The sequence below is a fragment of the Lynx canadensis genome, chromosome D1 (assembly GCF_007474595.2).
Source record: "Lynx canadensis isolate LIC74 chromosome D1, mLynCan4.pri.v2, whole genome shotgun sequence".
Lineage (NCBI taxonomy): Eukaryota > Metazoa > Chordata > Mammalia > Carnivora > Felidae > Lynx > Lynx canadensis.
In genome coordinates this window covers 56,716,128-56,739,981 of record NC_044312.2, presented here as the reverse complement: position 1 = coordinate 56,739,981, position 23,854 = coordinate 56,716,128, and the positions used below count along the sequence as shown (strand labels likewise).

Below are 23,854 nucleotides of genomic sequence, written 5' to 3'. Positions count from 1 at the left end.
TCCTGCCTCTCTCCCCGACAGGCTCCGTGCTAGCCCCACAACGTCTGCAGTTGTCCTGGCGTTTGGTAATGACCTGCCTCTCCTGCTGGCCCAGGGGCTGTGTCTGGCTCGTCTTTGCATCGCTAGTATCTCGCGTCTGCCCTACAGTAGCACCTGCAGACATTTGTGAGTAACAGATGGCTGGTGTATCGCTTTATCTCTTTATTCTCTTTCAGTTTTTTTTCTTTTATCCATTCATGGGACAAAGTCCGCTGAGCCCCTGCTCTGGGTTAGGCCCTGTGCTGGGGGCGCGGGAGTAAATGAGACCTGGGCCCTTCAGGAGCCCCTCCCCACCCCCACCGGTGTGGGGAGCAGGGGACAGACCCACAAACACACACCATGCGCACCGTAAAGCTGCCAGGGTGCCGGCACCCCCGGCAGCCCTGACCCCAAACCGTCAGCCAGGGAGACCCAGAGGTCCCTTCCGGGGCAGAGACGTCGCTTGGCTGGAGCAGTCTTCCCTGTCTGCTCTAGGAAAGCGCTACTCCTGAGAGTCATCGGGTCTCCTGAGTTCTGTCACTCTCTCCCTGCCAACGGGCCCCTCCACGGCCCACGCTGCCCCGAGGTAGGGCACACACCTCTTGGTGGCCTCGTGTTTCGACCCTGAGCGGAAACCTGTGTTTCGGTCAGCTGCACTCCCTCCCATCCCTGCCCTGCTCCCGGTTCTGTGCTCCGGGGCCGCCCTTTCAGGAAATGCCATGCCGCCTGGCTCCAGGACAGCCTCTCAGCTCTTTGAAGGGGCAGCGATTGTGTCCTTCTTCCTGGATTCTCTGGGCAACAGACACCGACCACGCCTCAGATATTTGGTTTCCGGAGCCCTCGCTGTCCTGACTGCTCTCCTCATAACACAGCTAGGTCGCCCCCTCCGTCCTTCGGAAAGTGTGACCCCCCCAGAACTGAAAATGCTAGTGCAGGTGTCTCCAAGCAGGAGGCACCGCCTCTGCCCCAGAGTCTGTACCTCCATCTACACAGCCCTCGGCTGCTTTAGCTTTCTCTTGGCCGCATGTGCCCTGCGGGCCACCACCACCCCTCCCTGTCTGTCCGGTAACCCCCTCTTCTCCTCCTCCGGGAGTAGAGATTCAGTTCCAGAGTCACTTCCTCAGTGGAGCCCTCCACCTGAAGGGGTCGGTACTCCTCCCATGTGGCCACAGAGCCTCCCTGCTCACAACAGCCCCATCAGAGGCTTTACCGACTGCTTTACAGCTGCCTCTCCAGGCTGGGGCGAGACCACAGACCAGCATCAGCTTCACCTCTCTTTCCTTTCTCACCTTCCCTCCCTCCCTCCCTCTCTCCTTTTCCCCTCCCCCCCTCTTTCTTCCCTCCTTCCTTCTGCAAACATTTAATAAATGCCTACTGAGTGCCAAGCCGCCGAAGCGAGAACCGGGGAGCTCTGGCATGGGGCGGACAGGGCACATGGTTAGGAGCGCGATGTTGTAAACACCACTCAAACAAGATCAAATTCTAACAGCCACGTTTCCATGGCACGCAAATCATGTCTTATTTTTAACTGCCTTAATACCTTTTTGTCCTTCCATTCTTCACAGGCTTCTAGTAGGGCATACAACATGGCACACTATTCTCGGAGCAGCCCTGCCGGCCAGGCAGCTGCGAGGCATGAGGGGTGCATCCCTTGTCCCACCCCCCGCCCCCCATTTTCCAGCTGTAGGTGGAAATGAAGCTCAGAAAGGGGAAGTGGGTTGCCTAAGATCGCAGGGTAAGTTTGTGGCTATGTCAAGACCTCAACCAAGGAGGACAGACTTTTGAGTCAAGCTCTTTCCTCTCTCCAACAATATCCCTGAGGAGCGAGACTCCAACTGGAGAGAGTCCCAATTCCTCTGCCGAGGTCTAAGCAGGGTCTGGCTGGAGATGACCCTGACTGGTTCTGCCTGGTGCGGGAGGCGGGGGCCACTGACCTCTGCGGGTCCCCCAGCTCCAAGCTCCCAACTGCATCGCCTAAGAAAGTTGCCCCTCTTGGGGGCCAGGCCCCCAGCCACCGGTCCCCCTTCACCTCGGCCCTTCCTGCCTCCCCGACACAACCACTCCCCTGGGCTTACTGCCTGATACTCAGCAGACCCTGGCGAAGAAGACAGTCCCAGAAAGCAGCAGCATCCTGGTCTAAGAGTGCCCATCTACGCCCATACCTGTACGGCTGCCAATCCGTCTACCAGCCTGGAGCCACACAGAATGCACCCAGATGTGGCACATCAGCACAGGGGGAACAGTTAGGACCACAGCTAGGGAAAACGCTGCCACCACAAGGCTTTGTTCTGGGTGGGGGTGGGGGGTCGCCAGGCAGAAGGTGGGGAGGGGGTGGTGACCGTGCTGATCACAACATCCGTGGCCTTTATCTGACTCCTTTTCCGCAGATGACAAGAGTACCTAGAGTCACTGCAGGATTTGGAGCAGGGAAAGGACAGGATGAAGAGGCCGCTATTTTAGGAGGACGCACATCTTCCCAACCGAAATCCCAGAAGTGGTCCCGAGTGCTGGACGAAGAGGGGGGGCGTTAGTAACCCAAACTTGGCTCCAGACCCTGGCTCACCACTTACAAGTCGTGTGACTCTGTTACTTAAGCGAAGTCTTGATTTCTTTGTCTGTAGAAGACCTCCAACCTCTCCAGCCTTCTGTGAGGATTCAGTGAGGACCAAGGTATGAAAGCCAAATACACTTTCTTTTCCTTCCCTGAGCTGTGCCCACTCTGCATTTTACAGAAGTGGAGCCTGACTCCAGGTTCCCTGCGGGCAGGTCTGTGCTTATGAAGCGTAGGGAGATGGCTGCCCCCGGGGGCGCTAGATGGCTGGGTTTTCTGCCCTGTGGTGGTGGCGTTTTCCTTTTTGCTGCTAAATATCTTTTCTAGAGATAACCTGCTACGAAAAATTAAATAACTCCCCAGTTGTATGATAAGTATTTAAAAAAACATCCTCGGTTGTTTTAGCACCAAGAAGGCAAAGTCAAGCGCATAGCTGATGGTCTCAAAGGGGTTGCCAAGAGTCTGATAATCCTGCTAATGACCCTTTTTAAAAATGTAAAGCGCTAAACTAAGGCAACCAGACAAAGGCTCAGTTCCGGTCTAGTTCTGTACTCCTGGAAACTTGCAAATCAATTTTTGTCCTTCCTTCCCACCCCATCTAAAGCAAAGGCTGAGATCTTGAGCAATTAATCAAAATTGGTTCCGTGTGTCCAGAGGGGCTCAATTAAAATGAACATGTAATTTCGGAAACGGAATCTATACCAGGTGATTTCGTGGTGAGTTCAGAGAGGAGGGGCTGGGGAAGGGCTGGGGATGGGAGGAGGGCAGCAAGAAGCAGCACTAGGTGGGCTCTGTCTCAGGCTATGGTGTGACAGAGGGATTTACCACAGCTCGCTCCAGCCACCACATCGTTGGGACCAAGGGTGGTAAGTCACAGTCACAGGGAAGTGACTGGGAAGCGAAACCATCCAGAAAATGAACTACTGACAAAGCAGAAGGGTGTTCCGCTTCGCTGTTGACAGAGGACTTTCACATGCATCTTCACTGGGCCCTCACAAGAGACGGTTCTGTGGATCAGAAGCAGGTATTGCCAGCTATTAGAACTCTTACCACCTGCTATCCCCAACTCTGGAACCAAAAGATGCAAATAAAACTATGTCCCTTTCTGGGGCGCCTGGGTGGCTCAGTCAGTTAAGCAACTGACTTCGGCTCAGGTCATGATCTCAAGGTTCGTGGGTTTAAGCTCCATGCAGGGCTCTGTGCTGACAGCTCGGAGCCTGGAGCCTGCTTCGGATTCTGTGTCTCCCTCTCTCTCTGCCCTCCCCCACCTGCCCTCTCTCTCTCTCTCAAAAATGGATAAACTTAAAAAAAAAAAAAAAAAAAAGAAAGAAGAACAACTATGTCCCTTGCTGACCAAACTTCTACTTTCTAGATTTGGGAACCAAACAGATTTGGATAGTGATGGATACTTGTATTACACTTATCTCTCTGGGGCTCAAAGAAATTAAGACACTCAGCCAAGGTCACACAGCCAGTAAACAGTAGAGCTTGGATTTAAAACCAGGCCTGTTGGCTCTAACTCCCAGCCCTGACTCCCAAGACATCCCCTCAGCGGATGCCTCTCTGCCGTCATGAAGTAAGGAGCTCTGCACCGGGCAGGGGGTGGGATTAGCCAGCCTCTTAAGATTACCCTCTGACCAAGAGTCTATGATTTTTTGAAGTCAGGCCTGTTTAGAAAAAGTGGCTACGTAAAGTACAGAGGTAGGCTGGCCGTTACAAAAGCAGCCATTGACTGCTCCGTGATCTGTGCTGTGACCTCTCTTGAAACCACTCTTTTCATGTGAGCAGAGGCAGTTATCAGGCAGAATAAAGCCTTGTGGGGGCACCGTGGTGAATAGGGAGGCAGATGGTGAAAATCATCATTCATTCGCTCACTCATTATTCATTCAACAAACAACTTAGAAGACGTTCTCTGAGGTAGGCATTGGGCCAGCAGCTAAGGCTACACAGGTGAACAGAAGGAGCTGGTCCCGGCCCCGGGGGGAGCACAGTCCAGGGCAGGGGACACACACATGAGCAGGCAGCACAGTACACGTGGTGAGTTCTGTGATGAAGACACACACAGGGAGCGTCTTACCCAGCCAGCGTGGGAGGTGCGGGAAGGGCTTCCTGGAGCGGTCCCCTGAGCAGAGTCTCGAAGGATGAGTTAGCCAGGTGGAGAAGCAGGAGAAGGGCAATCGGAGCAGGTGGGGCGGCGTGGGTAAAGGCATGGAGGTGAGAAGCAGCATGGTGCACCGAGGGGACAATAAGCTTCTGCGGGCCACAAGGAGCCCACGGATGGTTGAAGGCAGGGTGTGACATGGTCAGATTTGCATGTTCTAAAGATCCCTCCGGCAACTTAAACCAGTAGCCATGGCAGGAATTTGTTTATCTCAGCATCTGAAACTCCCTGGGCCCCAGATAAGATGTCTGGGTTGAGATAGTTGGTTGCAGACAATGTCAAAGTTAACCAGCATTTAAGGACCATTTATATGAGGACAAGGGGCAGAGAGTTAAGCTCAGGTCTACTGTTGGAAATTAAAAGCACAGAATAGTGGTCTCTGACCCAATGCCTCAGGTAGCGGATGCCAGTTTTATCTCAGTATCTCTATTACCAACTATAGTTCTTCAGAAAGAAAAATTTGCTGGATCATTCTGTGTTCAATAACCATGCAATTTAGTTACCCAGTTAATTTAGTACCCCAGGGAGATAAACCTTTACATCTGGCTGAGGCAGTTGGCCAGTTCAGTCAGGATGTTTGAGCCAGTTGTGTGGGGAGACCTGATCAAATCTTAATCCTCACCCCCCCCCCCCAACATTTGTATCTGGGTCCCAAGATTTAAAGATTCTAGGGAAGCCTGCGGGAGGCCCTGCAGTGGCCTGACCAGACTGCGGCAACTGTGAGGTGTGGGTGTAGTTTTATTTAAGAGTCCAGCTTGGGGCGCCTGGGTGGCTCAGTCGGTTAAGTGTCCGACTTCGGCTCAGGTCATGATCTCACGGTCCGTGAGATCGAGCCCCACGTGGGGCTCTGTGCCGACAGCTCGGAGCCTGGAGCCTGTTTCGGATTCTGTGTCTCTCTCTCTCTGACCCTCCCCCGTTCACGATCTGTCTCTGTCTCAGAAATAAAAATAAATATCAAAAAAAAATTTAAAAGAATCCAGCTTGATGACTGAAGCCTGATTCACTTCGGGCCAGCCCCAGCCTCCCTCAGGGGAAGGAGAGACGCAGTGCAGGCTGCGGGGCAGAAGCCCTGGGCTCCATCCAGGCACCCCCTCCTCTCTGAGCCTCCTTCTCTGTTACCTGGCACAGATACTTGCTCCGGATTAGGAGGGGTCGACAGAACGGCACAGAAAGAAATGCTTTGTGGGCAGACAATACATACAAATTGTTAAGATATTATTGTTTAGGTCTGTGGACTCCAGGTGATTCGACAGCCAGAATTCTTTAAAAGCATTTTTCTTAATCAGTGTTTGCCTCAATCGACCTCACGCATTGTCTGAGATGACCTAAAGCTAACTCTCTATCAGGAAGCTAGTGAACACAGACCATCAAGCACTGTAAAAGGAAGGGGGAGGGCCTGAAATGACCTGTAGTTAGTGTCCATTGTGGGTTCCCTATGGCCATCGTGTCATTTCACCCTGGCTCCTCTCCCCTGAGGTGGGTGTCAGTGTCCCCATTTTCAGAGGCAGACAGCAAGGCCAAGAGCGCTCAGGGAGTGACACGGGGTTGTACAGCTGGCACTGACTTGTAGAGGCCCAAGTCACGGCCAGTGTCAACCGGCTCACACGATAAGGTATGCGGTGATGCGGATTCTGTTATAGGCATTCTAGATGGTCTGGGTGTTATGAGGATCAGTGCCTCAGAGGCCAGCGGGATGAAGCAGCTTCGGGCTCTGTGTCTGCTTCGGCAAGAGTGGAGTCTAAGAAAGGGTTCGTGCCATTGTTTTGAAACAGCTGCCTTTCCTGTCTCGGTGGCTTCAGGTGGAGCTGGGGTAGGGTCCTGCCTTAACAGTAGATGGTCCTCAGGTTACACGCTGCAAGAAAGCTTTTATACCTGTGGTCCTGAGAAGGTAAACCGCTCTAAGACATTTTAGCAGTAAAAGGACCTTGAAACCACGATGCCACATTAAGGGAGTTCATACCTTGGTGAAGTGAGACTTAACACTGCCCTAATCATGAGAAGCAGGTTATAAATTTTAAACCCTAGTGAAAAAAAAAAAAAAAACCCACAAAAAAAATGAGGGATGGGTTTCACTAAGAACTCACAAACTGCAAGGAAGAATTAAAATACACTTATAACTAATTTAGCAGCAATGACCTATTTTAAAACTAGCAGGTTGGTTTTAATTCTGTTTGTTAGCTGTTTGGGGGAAGCGACACTAGTTACAGGTTATAGATTTGCCTCCTGGGCTTTGGGTGGCATCGGGGAGCATGGAGGGAACCACAGGCCGAGGCTCTGGCAGAGGCCAGACCTCTGGTCACACGGATGAAGCCAGCAAGGCTCTCCACCCTGCTGCCTCCTCAGTTGCCTGATTCATGACCTCTGTCTGATTCTGAGTACACCTCACCTTTTCTCCGCTTACTATGGGTGTCGCCACATATGTGTTTCTCTGTGGGTCTTTTTTCCCCCTTGGCCTCTATTTCTACCTCTTTGTTTTATGCCTGTCTTTCTTTCTACCTCTCTCAATCCCTGGTTTTGGTCAAGGCAATTAACTGATCAAAAAAGAGCTGAATAATATACTTTCATGTATGTTTCATTCACTGTACAGAATTTTGCGTTTTCTGCCTTACACAAAAGCAGGCAGGTGGGTGGGGTGTTTCCTGTTCATCTGGAAAACAAATAGATAGTGGGTTTTCATATATATGACCCTTGATCGAGCCCCACCATGGCTCCTCCCCAAAACCCCAAAATTGGGGACCAGCATTAGAATAAAAGTCCCAGCCTAGAGCTCCTAGCCTAAAGCAAGAGAGGACCTGTGGCTGTTGCCCCATATGTGGGTAAGGGCAAGAAGCATGATGGCAGGGAGCATGCAAAGGTCAGGGGGTGCAGTCTGGGTGTATGGAATGGAGATCCCAGTTAGTAACCGCCCACTCACATGGCGCCAGGCCTTTCCATGACTTTCCAGCCCTTGCCTTGACCCTCCCTGAGTGAACTGCTCCCCCAGGCCCTGAGCTCACCTGGTATTGGACCCCTCCACACTTTTGCTCTCGCAGCTCCTTCTGTCTGGCATGCCTTGGCCACCCCAGACTCTGTTCACCTGGTCATCACCCGCTCATCCACTGAAGTCCTCCCTGATCCATGGAACCAGCTAGAATGGGCTCCTCCTTCATGGCCCACAGTGACCAGAGGTGGGGTCTCAGTCATCCTGGTTCCCTAGTGCCCAGCAAAGTGCCTGGCACATGATAGGTATTCAATCAACATACGTTAGTAAAAGGAAGTGGGATCCCACACAAAAAGTATATAACCTTCTGCCTCCCACTGCAGCAGAAGGATATCCCAGTGGTTAAACCTGGCCCTAACTCTGAGGTTCCCTCCCAGATATGCTCTCCTGCCTGTGGGCCTACCCCCACGCGCCCTGCACACCCACATCCCACCCGTTCTCCGAGGTTCCCTCCCCCACGAAGCCTTCTGATTCCCCACCCCTGGTACTAAGACACTTGCCCTTCACAGGAGCAACCAGCTACCTGGTCCGTTGTTACCTTATTTGGATCTCTCTTACGGCTGTTTCCACCCTCCCATGTTAGGCACAAACAAGACCGTCGCCCCATAACCCACACAGTGAGCCAGCTCCCGGAGGGTGGAACCTTCACAACGACCAGACCAGACGGAATGATTAAGTGAAGGCGTCCCTGCCATCTCTTGGGAGGAGAAAAAGCCAGAACCGACAGTCCTCCGGGTGGACGGGAAGGGGGGTGGAGAATCAGGGCCCAGCCTCCCCGTGTGGCGACGCAGTGCTGGGTGCAGGCGCTCACTCAATCCCCAGCAACACGGGATCAAAACGTTACACTACCTTGTTGGCCAGTGGGTCTCTCGGTCCATCTTCGCCTTTCCCAACACTTAGCTCTGACTGCTTGCAATTAGTATCTGAGAGGCAATCTAAAAGAGTCAAGCTGCATTATGGAGAACCCCAGAACAACTGCAGGGCACAGCTCACCTCGTGGAGAGTGGCTCAAATGGCAAAGGCTGGCTCCTTCACCTACTCAGCTGGGCCTTACCAAGGAAATAAGATCAAGAAAGTGGTGTTCGTCTTTAGCATTTATTTATAATCGGAAAAAAACCGTTTGTTTGTTTGTTTGTTTCTGAGCAAGCACAGACCACAAGCACGTCACAATCAATTGGCTATACATGAATATTTTTTGTCATTTTCTTACTAACAGCAGGAATGGAATAGCACCAAGAGAGGTGTGCGTTACACGTTACATAGACAATCTGTGGTATGCAACAAAACCCAGGCCACAAAATCGTAATTAGACACTTCCTGTCTGCCTTGGAGAGGCAAAGAGTATAATGGACAGGTTGGAAGCACCAGCAGATAAGGAAAAACTTGGAGGAGCCAGCGCACAGCCTTAGGCATTGTTTTTGCAGGCAAGCAAAGCAGGCAGTGGGAATGCTTCAGGCCTTGCTCTCTTGCCAGGGGAGTTGGGGAATCGGCAGGGAGATATACAAAAGTGGACAGACAGGCATCGGAAGCTTGGTCATCTTCAGAAAGGCAAAACCAAAATACTGTTTGTGAAACCAGTGTCAGTTTCAACCAGTATGTTTGGGATACAGAATGAGATTGGCTGAGTTTTATTTGTAAACAGTAGAAATCAAAGGAAGTTTCTGGCCGTGAAAGGACACATTCAAGAGTCAAAGTGAACTACAAACAGGGTTTTCTCAATCGCAGGAGTTAAAAAGACAGCGGCGGGGCGGGGGTGGGGGGGTGTGGGGGTGCGGGGGAGGGGGCGGAGTGTTGAAAAGACATGATACAGGTTGCATCTAAAGCCGTAGGTGGGGCAGGGTAGGAAATTCAGTCCCTGGGGCTGCAAAGTGGGTGGGAAGCTACAATTTGGGCAAAGAAACTCGCATCAGGCACCGAGATCACATCATATGGTTGTGCTGCTGTGGAGACAGATTTATGTAGAGTAGCCAGGGTGCCTAACACGGTGCCTGGCTCACAGGCGTTCAGGACGAGAATGTGGAATGAATGTTCCTCTGTGCATCGTAAAGTCTGACTTACTTGATCTGTAAAACACATATGACGGTTCTCTGGAGAAATTCAAATTGTGGCTAACATCGACACGCCTGACGAATGCCAGATCTTGAGCGAACGAACACACGTTGGCAAAATTCTCTGGGTCAAGATACGATCACGCTGCTAGAGCTCTCCGGTTAATGTTAAGATTAGCTAGCAGATAGCTAGAATCAACACTGAGATCTGCTCTGGTCATTTCCAGACAGGCATCCAAATCTGTGATGCGTGAACACTGAAACTCGATAACTGTCTCTACCTTCTTCAAAACATCTCAGTTCCACGCCCTGAGATAGAAAGGAAAGTGACGGTGGGCCTGGCCGAGCACTTCATTTCTAAGAATCCTGTTCTCTTAACAAATGCGGCCCACACAGCACACACTTGACGTATTTGTGAAAGATGTCTCAGCCAGCCCAAGTGCCCGACAAGATGGGGTAAACAGTGACTCTGCTGCTTGAATGGTCAGAACCGGAGAGGACTGGGGGAGGCCCCGCTTCCTCCACACCACACTGACTGAAAGGGATTGGCGCGGCCCCGCTCTCCACCGCCACCGCCGTCCTTACACAGCAGCGGCTGGGCACCGGACGAAGGCCCAGCCGTGTCGCGGTGCCGGCGACGGTCAGGATTTCAAGGACAGGAGAAAGAAAGCGTACCGAGCGATGTACACGTCGCAAGGTTTGGGAATGCAATTTTTCCGGTAGGTATTTTGGGTTCCCCCGTGAGCGCTGGGGGTCTTTTCACAACTCTCTGACTAATGCCTACGATACAACTCTAGCACAACTAAGGTGCCACTTGCCACCCCACTGGGGGGGGGCGTTGGCCACACAGACACGCAAAACACGATACGGTGAGAGCTGCTTTCATTCATCAGTGAGGTTAAAATGCTTGCTAATCACTTACTAGGGAACTCTCCTAATCTTCAGCTAAGTCACAGAAATTTCCTCTAACCCGAAGCTCAGCAGCCTCTGTCCTCTCCGAGGAACAGAGCAAACACGGGTTTGGGAAGGGAGAGTGAACATCACCACACGTGTCACTACGTCTACTTCCAACCTTGTGTTTCTCAGAAGCAAGGAAGCCACGTTCTAAACACACTACCCTACACCCTGAACTTCCTTCCTCAGTCATCTGTAACCAGTTGCTCTGCAAAATTGGTAACACTGGATAGGCTGAGGGTAAACGGGGGAGAATATTCTCCTCTCAACTTCTTCATCTTCCTGTGATGTCTAGAACGTACCTAAAACACCTAACCTTTTCACCCTGGCCTGGTCTGAGTCATCAGTGGCATATCTATTACTTGGCATCCAACGGAAAGCCCACTGATAGGAAACTAAATGGAGTTGCGCGTTTCTAACAGAAAATTCTATGAAAAGAGTTACTTAAACTTAACAGACACGATTCATTGTACGGACGTTAAGGCCGAGGTTTTTTTGCTTTTTAAATCTGGCCACAAACGTTGTCCATCGCTGAAGCCCAAGTTGAGCTTCTAAAGCACATGATAACCCTCCGAAGTTTGGAAAAGAACACATTCACCTCAAGTTCAGAACCGATCGCTGACACGGGCCTTGGGGGAGAACAGGGGAGGACACCCTACAGGCATTCCCAAGTGTGGCCAGAAGACGTCCAGGCACTTGGAACTGCCTCTGCATGCTAAGGCCTGCCTGCCCCCCTCACCAGCGAGCGCTCTCACTTGCCGTGGGAGGCACAACCAGTGAGCAGCGCTTCCCGGGGTCCCTGGTGTTCCGGGGGCCCCCCACGGCGCGGACACCCGTGCCGCACTCAGCCCGGCCCGTCTAGATTTGGAGAGGAGGCATGCCGCGAGGTCTTTGAAACGGCATCCCTCCACTGAAAGAAACCAAACCAAAGAGCTCCCGGAACACTCGGGACCAAGGCAGATGAGAAGCCTCTAATCAATTTTGTGGCCTTTTTTGTTGGTTGGTTAAAAAAGGGAAAAAAAAAAAAAAAAGGAAAGAAGGATAAAAGGAAAGTGCAGTGAAATTTACTCTTTAGCCTCAGCCAGTTTATTGTTCATCTCTTTACTTTGCTCCTTGTCATCAGGCTGGGCGGCACTGGCACCCTCTGTGCTCTTTTTCTTGGAAGCCCGGCCCGACACCACCTGCTTGTCTTTGGCCTTCCGCGGGGGCTTATGGCTTGCTGAGGTCTTTTTTGGTTTGGAACTCTGAACGCTAGGTTTTTCCACCTGCTCGGAGAGACAGACAGACAGACAGACAGACCGCAAATACAGAAACACAAAAGGGGAGGGAGCGAGAGAGAGAGAAGTTAGAGAGAAGACACGATTAGCCAAACAGTAACTCTAACGACAACACTGGGCGTTGAGGGAGCGCGGGGCATAACGTATTTTCAGTGGCGGTAAGTCATATGGCTTCTCCCGCGTAAACCGGCTGGTCAGTGGCTGTGGCCACACGCTCAGTGGCTCTCCGGCATGGTGGCTGTCACCACTGAACCACCCTGGTGGTGGATGATGTTACTGTTTTGCAACATCTGCTGCCGTCCCCCCCTAAGGGAAGATTATACCTCGTCACCCTGTTCAACTCAGGCAGGCCTATGATTTGCTTCCGTCAATGACATGTGAGCAGAAGTGATGTGGGTCACCTCCGACAGAAACCGGAGGGGCAGCCCGTGCTTCCCAATGCTCTCTTCTCTGCCACGAGCGAGGCTCTCCAACACCGGAGGCCCAGACTGCAGAGGTGGTGGGGAGTAGGGCTGTGGCCCAGCCGTGGTGGACGGGTATTAATAAGAAGTGAACCTTAGCTGATAGAAGACGCAGAGATTCTGGCATAAGCCAGCCTCTCCTCTGCTTCTGTCTCCAGGGCGGCCAGCTCATGTGGAGAAACCACATCTCATCTCAGCGAGGCCTTCAGCACAGCACTCTTCCTCTCCTGCTGGCTCCCCAGACTATTCTCCCCAGAGCCGCCATTCCGGCCCATCCGCTCTCCCCGAAACCCTTCCTCTAGCTCTGACCCCACTCCCGGGCGATGGCCTGGCCCTCTTTTATCCCCAGAACTCTGGGCCTGCTCTGTCTGGTCCCTCCATATGCCCTCCACCTCTGGGTTCCCTATGCCCCAATCTTCCCTCCTTCCTCCCCTTTGAGTCTTCTTTGGTGCAAAGCCAGCCCTACGTCCTGGGCCCCACGTCGTCTATGGATGATGGACAGAGATGATGTGGGGGTTCACAGGCTAGGTCGTTTCCTCAGTGAGGTCCACGGAACCTGCACAGAACGTAACCAACCATCTTGGTTTGCCTGGGACTGAGGGCCTTCATGGAACTGGAACTTTCAGTGCTACAGCTGGAGGAGTCCAGGCAGACTGGGTTGATCAGCTACTTTACCTACAAATCAGTCCTGGGCCACATAGGAAACTCTGTTTCAGTGCGAGACTTTCAGACAAAAGCAGAGGAAAGGACCTCACACTTGTCCTGCTATTATAGATAGGGGAGCAGGTATTTGCACGATTCCACGTGGCTTGATAGCACAGAACCAGCTCTGGCAAATCGGATTCCTGCTTCCAGCTGTGTCTCCAACTTGGCTCTCCCCCTCAGGGGTGTGCACTGGATGCAAATAAGGCAAAGTCGTGTTATTTCTCGGAAACCCCTGAATCCACTGCAAGTTACTTAGAATTGTAAATCACTTGCCAACTGTTTATTATAGTAACAAATTACCCGGAACACATCTTGCAGCTGATGTGACAGGTGTGCCTTGACTAAGACCTGGCGCTGGATAGTGTTTACGGAGGAAAAGGATGAAGAGGAATGAGGAAGCGTCCAGGGACTGGAGCGGAGGATGTGGCGGGGGCAGGGCGGGGAGGAAGCCAGGAGAGATACCTCTAATGGCCAGCTCTTCGGGCACAAAAGCCCCCGAAGGGATTTTTTTAAGACAGGGAGGGCTTTAGGGCTCAGGTGGGATTTTCGGCCACTTTTTTGGAGCGGGGTGCTTCTCAAAAGCCGAAGCTCGTTCTCTGGAAACCTGCCAGTCTTCAAGCTGTTTTACTTTAGGCACTGTTCCTTTGAACATTCCCTTTGAATTCAGCAAAGGTTCCTTAGTGCCTGTGTGCTACGGAGAAGAGGAGGGATTTTCCAGGAACCCTTAGGGACTGGGCCAGGGTCTGCAGGAGCCCTGCCCTCACGCTCTGCTGCAATGAGCCCCTCCGTTCTAGGTTGTGCTGAGGGGTTCCCCCACAAGATCTGTCTCACCTTTGGGGGTTCCTTGAAAGGTTCACTGTAGAGGCTGCGTATTCTTCTGCGATCAATCACCTTATTGTCGGCTGGCGTTGGCTTATTGGCCTCCCCTTTGAACTGGGCGCTGTAGCTGGTCTCATGAGCCATCTTGTCATCTGGAGGCTTATACTGGGGCTTGGCCTTTATTGGTTTCACAGGCTTGATGTCCGTCCATGCTCGGAATTCATTTCTGTGAATCAAAGAAAGCATAAGTGACATTAAACATTATCTGCCGGGAAGCAGGGCTCCCCGTCCGGGGCTGCAAACGCCACGAGCTCTCGATTAGTGCCTGTGGGGCAGACGGAGGTGTGGCTGAGCGGTTAAAGTCACCCTTTGCTCACGGGCAAGTGCGCGTTTTCCTCCCTGTCAAGTTAATGCGGGCTGTGGGAATAGCCATTGTGGGAAGAAGGAGCTCAGGTTCCCAGCTACCACTGTGTGACCAGGGATAGGCAGTTGTAATCTTTGGGCCCTGTTTTTGCAATATCCAAAATGAGTCTGAAAACACGCAATCCATTCAGTCACGCATGGGCTTAACTATATGATTGAATGCCTGCTGTGTGTGAGGTCAAGAACATGAAAATGAGACAATGTGGCCAAGGCCGCATGCCAGTCCCCTTCCCTGCCTTGTCATGAGGGAGATCTTTTGTTAGCCAGAGCCCTCAAGGATAATTCCTCCCCTTGAGAGCAGGGGGCTCACTTCTTATACTGCCAGAAATGTAATAATCTTAATCACTGTGGATGAAAATACTTACGGAATGACTAAATGCTTGCAGATCACAAATAAACAATGCACTGAACATACTTTGGATGTCACTGTTAGGACTCGTGTTGGGGTGTGTGTGTGCGGGAGAGTCTTCACGTGCTCCGGTGTGAATGGCTATTGGCCCTGACCCTATGATGACCACCATCCGAGTCAGTGTGGACGTGGACCGATTTTCTTACTTTTGCTGTGAGGATCCTGTGGATTCGAATCAGTTATTTCTCATCTGTTATAGGGCTGGAGACTAGCTGGGGACAATGTCCAAAAACAGGGTAAAACACATGCTGCTGTTGGAGGCCACAGGGTCCCTCTGGTCTGTTGAGTGCGTGACATTTGTTGGGTCTGTTCTCATCTGGGGCCGTGAGAAGCTGTGTTGTAGGAGAGGAAGGGTTGGGGTGTGAATATCTGTGGTTAGGTTCTTGCAGCTCCCTCCTCACCCTCACTGATAATGCCCTGCTTCGGGGCTCAGAGATGGGAAGCACAAACAGGAGGCCACAGGGGATGGCAGAAAGACCTGAGACTATGGTGAAGACACATGGGTCCTAGCACCGCCTCTAAAGAGCGGCGGAGCCGGCTTCTCCCCTCTCTGAGCCTTAGTTCCCTCACTTGTCAAGAAAAGACTCAGACCAGACAATGTCTTTATGATGTCCTCCAAGCTCGGAGGCTCCCTGAGTCCATAAAGCAGGTTTGGGAACACTGAGCCACTTGCCGGTCATTGGACCTCTCGAAGGGAATTGGCTCGTTTGTGAGCTGAGTTTCTTAAGAGACCCTCCCCCAAGCTTCAGACTCGCCTTTCCACTGCAGCTGGGACCCCCACCTGGAGGCCCCACCAACTCAAACTCAACCCAAACCATCTTGTCTCCTCTGCCAAATTGTCTCCTTCATTCCCTCATCGGTTGATTTCCTTCTCTCATTCATTCACTCATTCACAAAACATTTACTGACTGCCCAAGGTCTGTCTGACAAGATGCTGAGCTCTGTGGAGGCCAAACTGTGTTAAGAACAGGCTCTGGGCTCGAGATGTGGGAGGCAGAGGGAGTGAGGTTACTCCAGGACAATAAGAAAAGAGCCATGAAAGGGGGGAGTGGTGAGCTTCACCTATGCCGGCCTGGGAGGGAGTCGGGGATGTTGGTTCTGGAGCGGAATCAGAGACGGGGCAGGGAGCCAGCCAGGGTTCTGGGCAGAATGAAGGGTACACAAAGAGGCTGCTGAGACACGGTCCTCGATGGGGACCTGCAGGCAGTTCGGGCGGTTGAGTTGAAGCTTGTGGGGAAGAGCACAAGAGGCTGGACAGATCCTGAGGTCCTGCCAGCCATGCTGAGGGGATGGTCTGGACTGTAACAAGAAATTGCCAAATGACTCCAAGCCAAAGATGAATGTGGCCAGATCAGTCTGGGGAGAGAGAACTTTGGCAGCAGTGTGAATGGCAGACAGACGGGGAGAGGGGAGTCGGGAGGCCAGGCGGGAGACTGTGCAGTGAGCCAGGAGGAAAGCCGAGCCCTGAACCAGGACAGTGGCAGTGGGGACAGAGAGTGGCTCTGGGCCAAGAGGGAAATGGGCAGGACTTGAGAGTGGCTGAGCTGTGGGAGGCCAGGGTCAGAGAGGAACCTGGAGACTCCAGGATTTTGGTCTGTGGGTGGCAGGTGCTGCCCACTGAGACGGAGAACGTGGGAGGAGAAGGGGACTTGGAAGGTTGAGACCTGCCTGACTGTGTTAATGGCACCCATCTGGTCCGGCATCAAGGCTGCTTTATCTCCTTTTCTGTCCTCTCCTCCTCCCTTTTACACCTCCATTGGCTCAACCAGTTACTATGACCTGACTTCTGAGCCATTCTGGCTCTCCATGCCGGCCTAGAGCTGGCCCCGGGTCACAGCGGGGGGCGTGGCCACCCAGACCTGTCTAAGGCTCCAGGCTGTCCCTCCTTCCTCCCAGCCTTCAGAACTCAAGAACCACCGAAGCCCCTCATACAAGGCTCACAAGTAACAACCCGGTTCCTGAATACATGATGGCAGAACCCGGAGTTCTCCACTCTTGCCCCTGCCTGCTTCCAGAATTAGGACTGCGATAGGTACATGCTAGCCCTAAAAACAGTTTCTGGATCATTTCTCCCAGGCCAGCCTCTGCAGCTTTCTGTATCTCTGCAGTGGCCCCTGTGGGCTGGTAAGTGTCTCACTGCGAGCATTATCCACAGGATACGTCCTCGTGGGACGTATCCTGACCTTAAATAACTAATAACCCTGACCTTAAATAACTAATCTTCCCATGAGGCCGTGTTGGTAAGTCCTATGATAAGTTTACTGGGATTACGATAGACTGTTAGGTTGAAGCCCAAACTCTGTTACTCAGAACTTTCGTTGAACTCTCCACAAAACTTTCCCCAGCCACGTGGAATAAGTAATCATATGTCATGAAAACAGAATTAGCTACCATTCATTAGTCACCTTTCATAAGCTGGAGGGTGCTTTTGGTCTGGTTTTGGTATTTTTCTCTATAACCCTTACAACAACTTTGAGAGGAGGTGGTTTTAGATCTCTAATACTACTAAAAGAAGGTAACCAAGGCTCAGAGAGGTTACGTGGCTTGCATAAGAGCAAACGGCTGGCAGATAAGCGGAGTTGAAGTGCGAGCCCACGTCAGTCAGCTTCCACAGGCCACATCCTTCCGACGGCACTCAGGCAATGGGCTGGAGCTGCATGGTGTTTGGCCTGTTCTCACTGGAGGTGCTCGTGGGGGCTCAGGCCTGATGTCTGCAGTGCCGTGGAGAGTTTATGTGACACACCCGAGCTCCTCCAGCCCTGAGCTGCCCCTCCCAGAGCACAATGGGCCACATTCTCAGGTCAGTCATGTCCAGAGCCTCTTGCCACAAGTTTACAGGCCCCTGTAACCATGGACTCCCCTGTCTGTGCAGCCAGATTTCAGCTTGATCATCCGTCCATTCATTCATTCACTCATTCAGCATGGGTGTGGCCTGTGGCCCACAGGGAGGAGTAAGCCCTGGTTGAGACGGCTACGGTTTAGTAGGTCGGGATCTGTCCATGTGTGACCCAAAGCAAATGGGACAGAGGGAAAAGGATGCTTAATTCTGAAGGGGGCACTGAAAGGTGTAGACAGAGAAGCGGACAAAAGGAATTCAGGCAGCAGTCCGAGTCTGTGTGGCAGGTTCAGAGAGCAGGTGAGCTGCTCGGTGTGAAGAGTGAGGTTCTCGGAAGGATGTCAAGGTGACCGGGCCGGTAGGAGTTGCGGCCAGGCTTACAGAGCCTGGAATGTCATGTTTAGATGCTTGAGCTAGGCCTGGGGAGCCGCCGAACGTTTCTGAGTGAGGCAGCCTATCGCTCCAAATTGCTGATGCCCTCCTCACAGACTGCCCCTGTATTAATTATTCGTCAAGGCCCTGCTCTGGGCTTTCCTCTTCCAGGAGCCCCTCCTGGATTTCTCAGCCCAAAGTTTCCTCTCTCTCAGCTCCTGGACACCTTACTACATTGTCCAACTTTGTGGTTACCTATGCAGTTTCATGTTATTTTAATGATTTCATGAGTTTATTTTACCTCTTTTGAGGAATAAGATATGTAACAGAAAATTCTTGATGGAACCCTACCTTTGAGTCCAACCTCTTTTGCATGGCTGCAAAGGAGTGTCCTTCAACTTATCCTATGTCCAACTGCAGGTTAGGGGCAGACCCCATCTGTCTAGGGAGGACCCCATCTGTCTCCCCCTGCCCCGCCAGGGCCCTTCTCTCACTCGGGCTCCCACTCAGAGCCCTGCTCCATATCGTTCTCCCATCCTTCACAGGATTTAAGGGCTTGGCATCGGGTGAATATTTAATGGAAGTGGCTATTATTTGATTTCACTTCTGGTCAGCTTACGGCCCCTCTCCTGATCCCTTCCCGCCCTGTCCAGACGGGGCAGACACTCGCTCCTGGGAGGCGGGAAAATGTCCTGCCTGTACTGGTGTTCCAGTGCCCATCATGCTGAAATGAGTATGTGCTCGCAAGCACCTGACCCGGGCGGAGTCCCTCTTCATCAGGGACAGGGCTGCGTTTATCTGTGTTTCCCTGGTGCCCCACACAGCACAGAGCGATACCCTCAGGATGTATTTGGAGAATTAAAGGAAACCAAGCATTCCATTCTACTTCAGGTACTCACAAAGCTACTCACACTTGGGGCTTCTATTATTGCTAAAACCCACATACCCCACATCCTTAAGTCCTTGTAGGGAAGAGTTGCCCTTATGAAAGCAAGCATTTGGTGCCTCCTAAGCTTTCATAAAATCCATCCTCTCTAGATTGACAGGAGGCAGCTCAGAGCCCCTGGTGAGTGAAGCTGCCATAGTGGTAAAGGGCTGGGGGAAGGAAGGAGCCCCTCAGAATCAGGGGGCAGGAAAGGGGAGGAAAAGTTTGCTAACACTTGCCTGACACCTACTTCTTTTAGTTTGAACCCTTTGTGGACCCAACCTCCTTTTACCCTTTTAATATCTCTATGAGGTCACCGTTATTAGCCCCATGTTGTATATGAGGAATCTGAGCAGAGACAGGTGTAGAGACTTGCCAAACCAGTAAGCAGTTATTGAACTGTGAGTCTGTCTGACTCAAAGCCCCCACCCCTTCCACCATCCCACACTTGGGGTGGGTGTATAACCCACCTTCAAGTTCATGGCAGCTTCAGCTTCAGGCAGCCATCACAAGACAGCAATGCCCTTCAGCCAGTCTGGATGCCCCAGCCTGAGGCTCTGAGCATACTGGGAGGGTCCCACATCTGCAGGCTACTGTCCCTGGCATCCCAGAGATGTTCCTCATGCTATGGGTCCTCCTGGATCATGATGTGGGGAAGTCATGGGGACAGGATTTCCAACTGCATTGCCAAGGGCCCACTGTCCCCTCCCCAGCAGATCATTTGAAGCTTGATGCATGATTTCTCCCCTGCACAATCCCTGCAGGGGCAGAGAAGGGTTTGAGACCATGCTGTCCATCCCTCTGTGAGTGGGTAAGCTACACAGACAAGGAGGCCCAATCAGTATGTTCAAGTTTGGGTTTAAAGGACTCCTCTGATGGCCCCTGTGTGCTGGGAAAATTTGTGGAGAGAAACCAGGGCCAGCCCCCAACCCTCCACCAAGGAATGGCAAAGGCAGGCGCAAGGTGAGCCATCTCATGGAGACTTGGTGGACAGGATGTTCCTAGGCTGTTCCCACAGGACCTTTAAACAGGTGCATACCTGCGTTCAGAGCAACTGCTGAAGCAGCTTGCTGACCAGGCAAAGTTTTTAAAGGAGTCAACAAATACCCTACCCTCACCTCCTCCTAGCCAGTCCCCACGCACCATCTCACTTCAGCCCTCAGTGCCTCCTCTCCCTGGACCACAGCATCAGGATCACAGCACCAGAGTCTCGGTCCCCCACCCCACTCTGAATCATCCGGCACATGCCATGGGAGAGGTCTTCCTCTAGCTCAGCCATGAGCATGCTACTCCCCCACTAACACACAACAGATCCCAGTTGCTACGGGACCAAAAATAGTCCGAACTAAGGCCCCTTCTAGCCTCCTCGTGCTGTGATTCCTCAGGACGACACGCACGGCCCTGTGACTTGGCCCCACGTTACTTTTCCAGCCTAATGTCTTCCTCTTTTTCAGTCATTCACGTCATCATTTAGCGAGAACTTTCTGGGCACCAGGCGCTGTGCAAAGCTCTTTAAACAAATCACCGGATGTAGCAGCATCAGCCCCGTGTCGCAGGCACTATCACTGATTTTGCCAATGAGAACACCATGCTGCCCTTCCCCAAACACACACTGCACCTTCCCACCACTGAAGTTTTGCCCATGCTGTTCCCGTCCCCAGTCTGCTCTTCCCTCCATGCCTCCAGCTACTGAAATACCACACGACCATCCATGCCAGGCTCGGGTGCCCTCCCCTCTAGGGGTCTTCACCTGCCCCACCACTGCTTCGAGCTTGTTATCCGACCTTCGTCCCTCTGTAGCAGTCATCGTGCTCTCAGAGGAGGTTACCTGTATAGATGGCTTTCTTCCTACCCAGAATGTACAGGTATTAAGGATCAGGACCGTCGTTTTGCACCTGTGTAATGCTCACTGTGCCTGGGCCAGCGATTCGAAATGCAGCCTTCACCTCACTCACCCGTGTGAATGGCTAAATAGGAAGTCCCCAGGCTGCCCCGGCCACAGACAGGGCACAAAGTTGCTACACAAGCATCTCATGGCATCTGGCATCCATATCACTTCTCACCGTATGTCCACAAATTCTTGGACACTCCTCCTTTAAGGGTCCCTAATTCCCCTTCCCTTGAATGTGATTGGACTTAGTGACTCACTTTCAACACAGAATATGGTGGAAGTGTCTGTATGTAGCTTCTGAGACCGTTGCGGGCATTGCAGCCCCTGGCTTGTTTGCTTGTGGAACCTTCACACTGAGGACAGAAAGCTGCCCTGACCTGGGGATACTCAATCAACCCTTATGGAAAGGCCTGCATGGCTGGGAACTGAGGCCTCCTGCTAAAAGCCTTGCAAGTGAACCACCTTAGAAGTGGATCCTCAGCCTCAGGCAAGGATGACATCAGATGACATAGGGAGAGACCACCGGCTAAGCCATTCCTGGATTTCTGACCCTCAGAAGCTGTGGGAGATAATAAACATTTGTTGGCCTGAGGTGTTAAGTTTTGGAGTAATTTGTTACATAGCAATAGATCCTAATGCAGACGCCTGTTAGAAATTCTGCCTCTCATTAACAGGGGTTTAAAACATCCACACTTCATTTCGGCAAGGCAGAAGGTACCGGTGTGAGCGGAGCACAGGAAGTTCAAGTTCCCAGCAGAACTGTGGCACCGAGTGAACAAAAGGTCATGATCTGGTTGTAAGAAACTGAGAGGGACCATACTGCAGCCTTCACTAGAAGGTAGCAAAGCCTCAGCTGCAAGGGAGCTGATAATGCTGCACCTGCCTTGGGGCCAGAAGGGAAAACACAGGCCCTCAGGAGAAAGTGATGTCTCAGAGCGCACAGCACATTCAGGTCTCAGGGAGGTGCAGGCAGAGAGGTTAACAAGGTGATAAGCAGCATAGAGCCCGGGTCAGAACAGAGAAAATGGTTCACTGGCGATGGCACAGGCTCTGGAATGAGATAAACCCAGGCTCGATCCTGGCTCTAATCCTTGGGCCAGGCCCTCACCTGCTCTGAACCGCAGTGAGCTCCTTTGGAAAGGACTGATACATGACCTACCTCACAGGGTCGATGTGAGGTTCAGTGTGAATGTATTCACTGGAGAGGCCCTGTCCATGTGTATCAGAACTGCAAAGCCCATGGTGGATAACCCGTACAGTCCACGTATTTGGTTTTCATTACAGAGTTGTTTGTTCGAGAAAAATCATTGGGCATCTTCTACATTCCGGGCCCAGAGCTAGCAACATAACGTGAACAGGCAGAGGCAGCAAGTGCCTCTACTGAACTGGTGGTCAGGTGGGGAGACACAAATAATCACACAGTCAAATGTCTGTCCCTATTGTCGTATTCCTGGCCGCTGCGGTCAACATTCCGGTCCTAGGAGAGGGCACAGTTTGGGCAGCAGCTTCCGATGCCAGGTTTGTTTCCGAATGCATTTCACATTAGACTCGAACAAAGTCGCATTCAGTGAATGCCTGATTAATTAAATCTCCAATAGCGACTGTCTGTCGTACACAGATGTTCGCTTCTTAAGGACTTGTCCCACGTATGCACATTTTCTTGCCGTGATTCAAGGGGAGATACTGAAAGGGCAATTATAGGGGGGAGACTGAAGATGGGCGGGGAGCTGGGTGATTGATGAAGCCAGGCCCCAGGAGAGGGAGGAGGGCGGGCGTCAGGAGAATGGAGACAGGGTTTGGCCTTGGAGAGAAAGTGTTGCCAGAGAAGAGAAGAGGGGCTGCTCTTTCATTTCTGATTTGAAAAAGCCCACCATTTATAAGAAACGATGAAATAGAATTGTACAAGGAATAATTCGACTGCTGAGGAGAATATCTACATGTGTTAATTGGTACAAAGCACTTCTTGAGAAAAGCAGGGATTTAGAATAATGGATTACTGCCAGCTACACTCAAATATAAATTCCACGTCTGCGCCCACAAGGCCCAGATTTATTATGTATCTGGGTTCTTGGGAAATAAAATTCTCTCCCCATCCTCCTGACAACAAAATTTTCAACAACATTCCTCGACTGCTTTATGAAGAAAGAAAACCCTGCTTTTAAGCCTTGATGGACTAAAACCTTCCTACAGATTCTCACAGGTAATTTACGTTGTCATGGAAACGTATGAAGTCTCTGTTCAAAAATCGTGCCTACATTTGTTATATTAAAGGGTTCTCGAAGAAAGGAAGCAGGCTCTTTCATGAAATCTCATGGAGACAGTGAATGCTGTCGGTTGCCAAGCTATTGTCAGGAGCTGGGTCAAGGAAGTAGGATCTACAGATTACAAAGAAAAGAACACCTGAGCCTAGAGGGTTGCAGGGGGCCTGGAGTAGCTTGTCTCTCTTTTCAAAGGAAAATGGAAGATAGTTTCTCCCCGGCAGAAATGACCCGGTCAAGAGACGAGCTTTGTGATCCTTGCCTGCGTATCCGCTTGCATGTATCTTTCAGCTTCTTTTGTGTGAAAGGGAGAAAAGGGAATCTTAGAATGCCAATGTTCTAATCATTTAGGACCTCACCTCTTATCCATTAATATCCAGTAAACACATGCACCCCATATAGAATGGTTTCTTAAAATGAAGAAAGCATTCACTTAAATGCAAATAGATGTCTCGATGTAAAGAAAAGCTTAAAGCTAGTCTAATGTGAATAGAGAATGAGTGGAAAAGAATCCATCCTTTCCCTTACATGGAAAGATCCGACATGAGGCTGTTGGCAATGATGAGTGTCAGGGCTTGGGGTCCCTCATTAGGCAAATGGAGATTCTGCAGGTAACCGCTGAGTCCTGTCATAGGCTGCACGCAGCTCAAAGTCCCTGTGCACCTGGGAGATAGCGTCTCACACAAAGAAAACCCATGTGTATAACATGTATAGAATTACGAGGACAGATAGCTAAAAATAAAAACTGCTGAATTAGGAGTCAATG

The 23,854-nt window shown here is 51.5% G+C and overlaps 1 protein-coding gene across 1 annotated transcript in view; it reads right to left on the bottom strand.

The window, feature by feature from the left end:
* MAP6 (microtubule associated protein 6) overlaps window positions 1-23,854 on the bottom strand; it is a 75,973-nt gene that overhangs the window by 8,501 nt on the left and 43,618 nt on the right. Inside the window, exons 2-3 of the mRNA XM_030333269.1 lie at window positions 13,987-14,200; window positions 11,781-11,977 (exon numbers count right to left, since the gene is read on the bottom strand). Coding sequence (XP_030189129.1) covers window positions 11,781-11,977; window positions 13,987-14,200 — 411 coding nt within the window. The remainder of the gene's footprint in view (window positions 1-11,780; window positions 11,978-13,986; window positions 14,201-23,854) is intronic.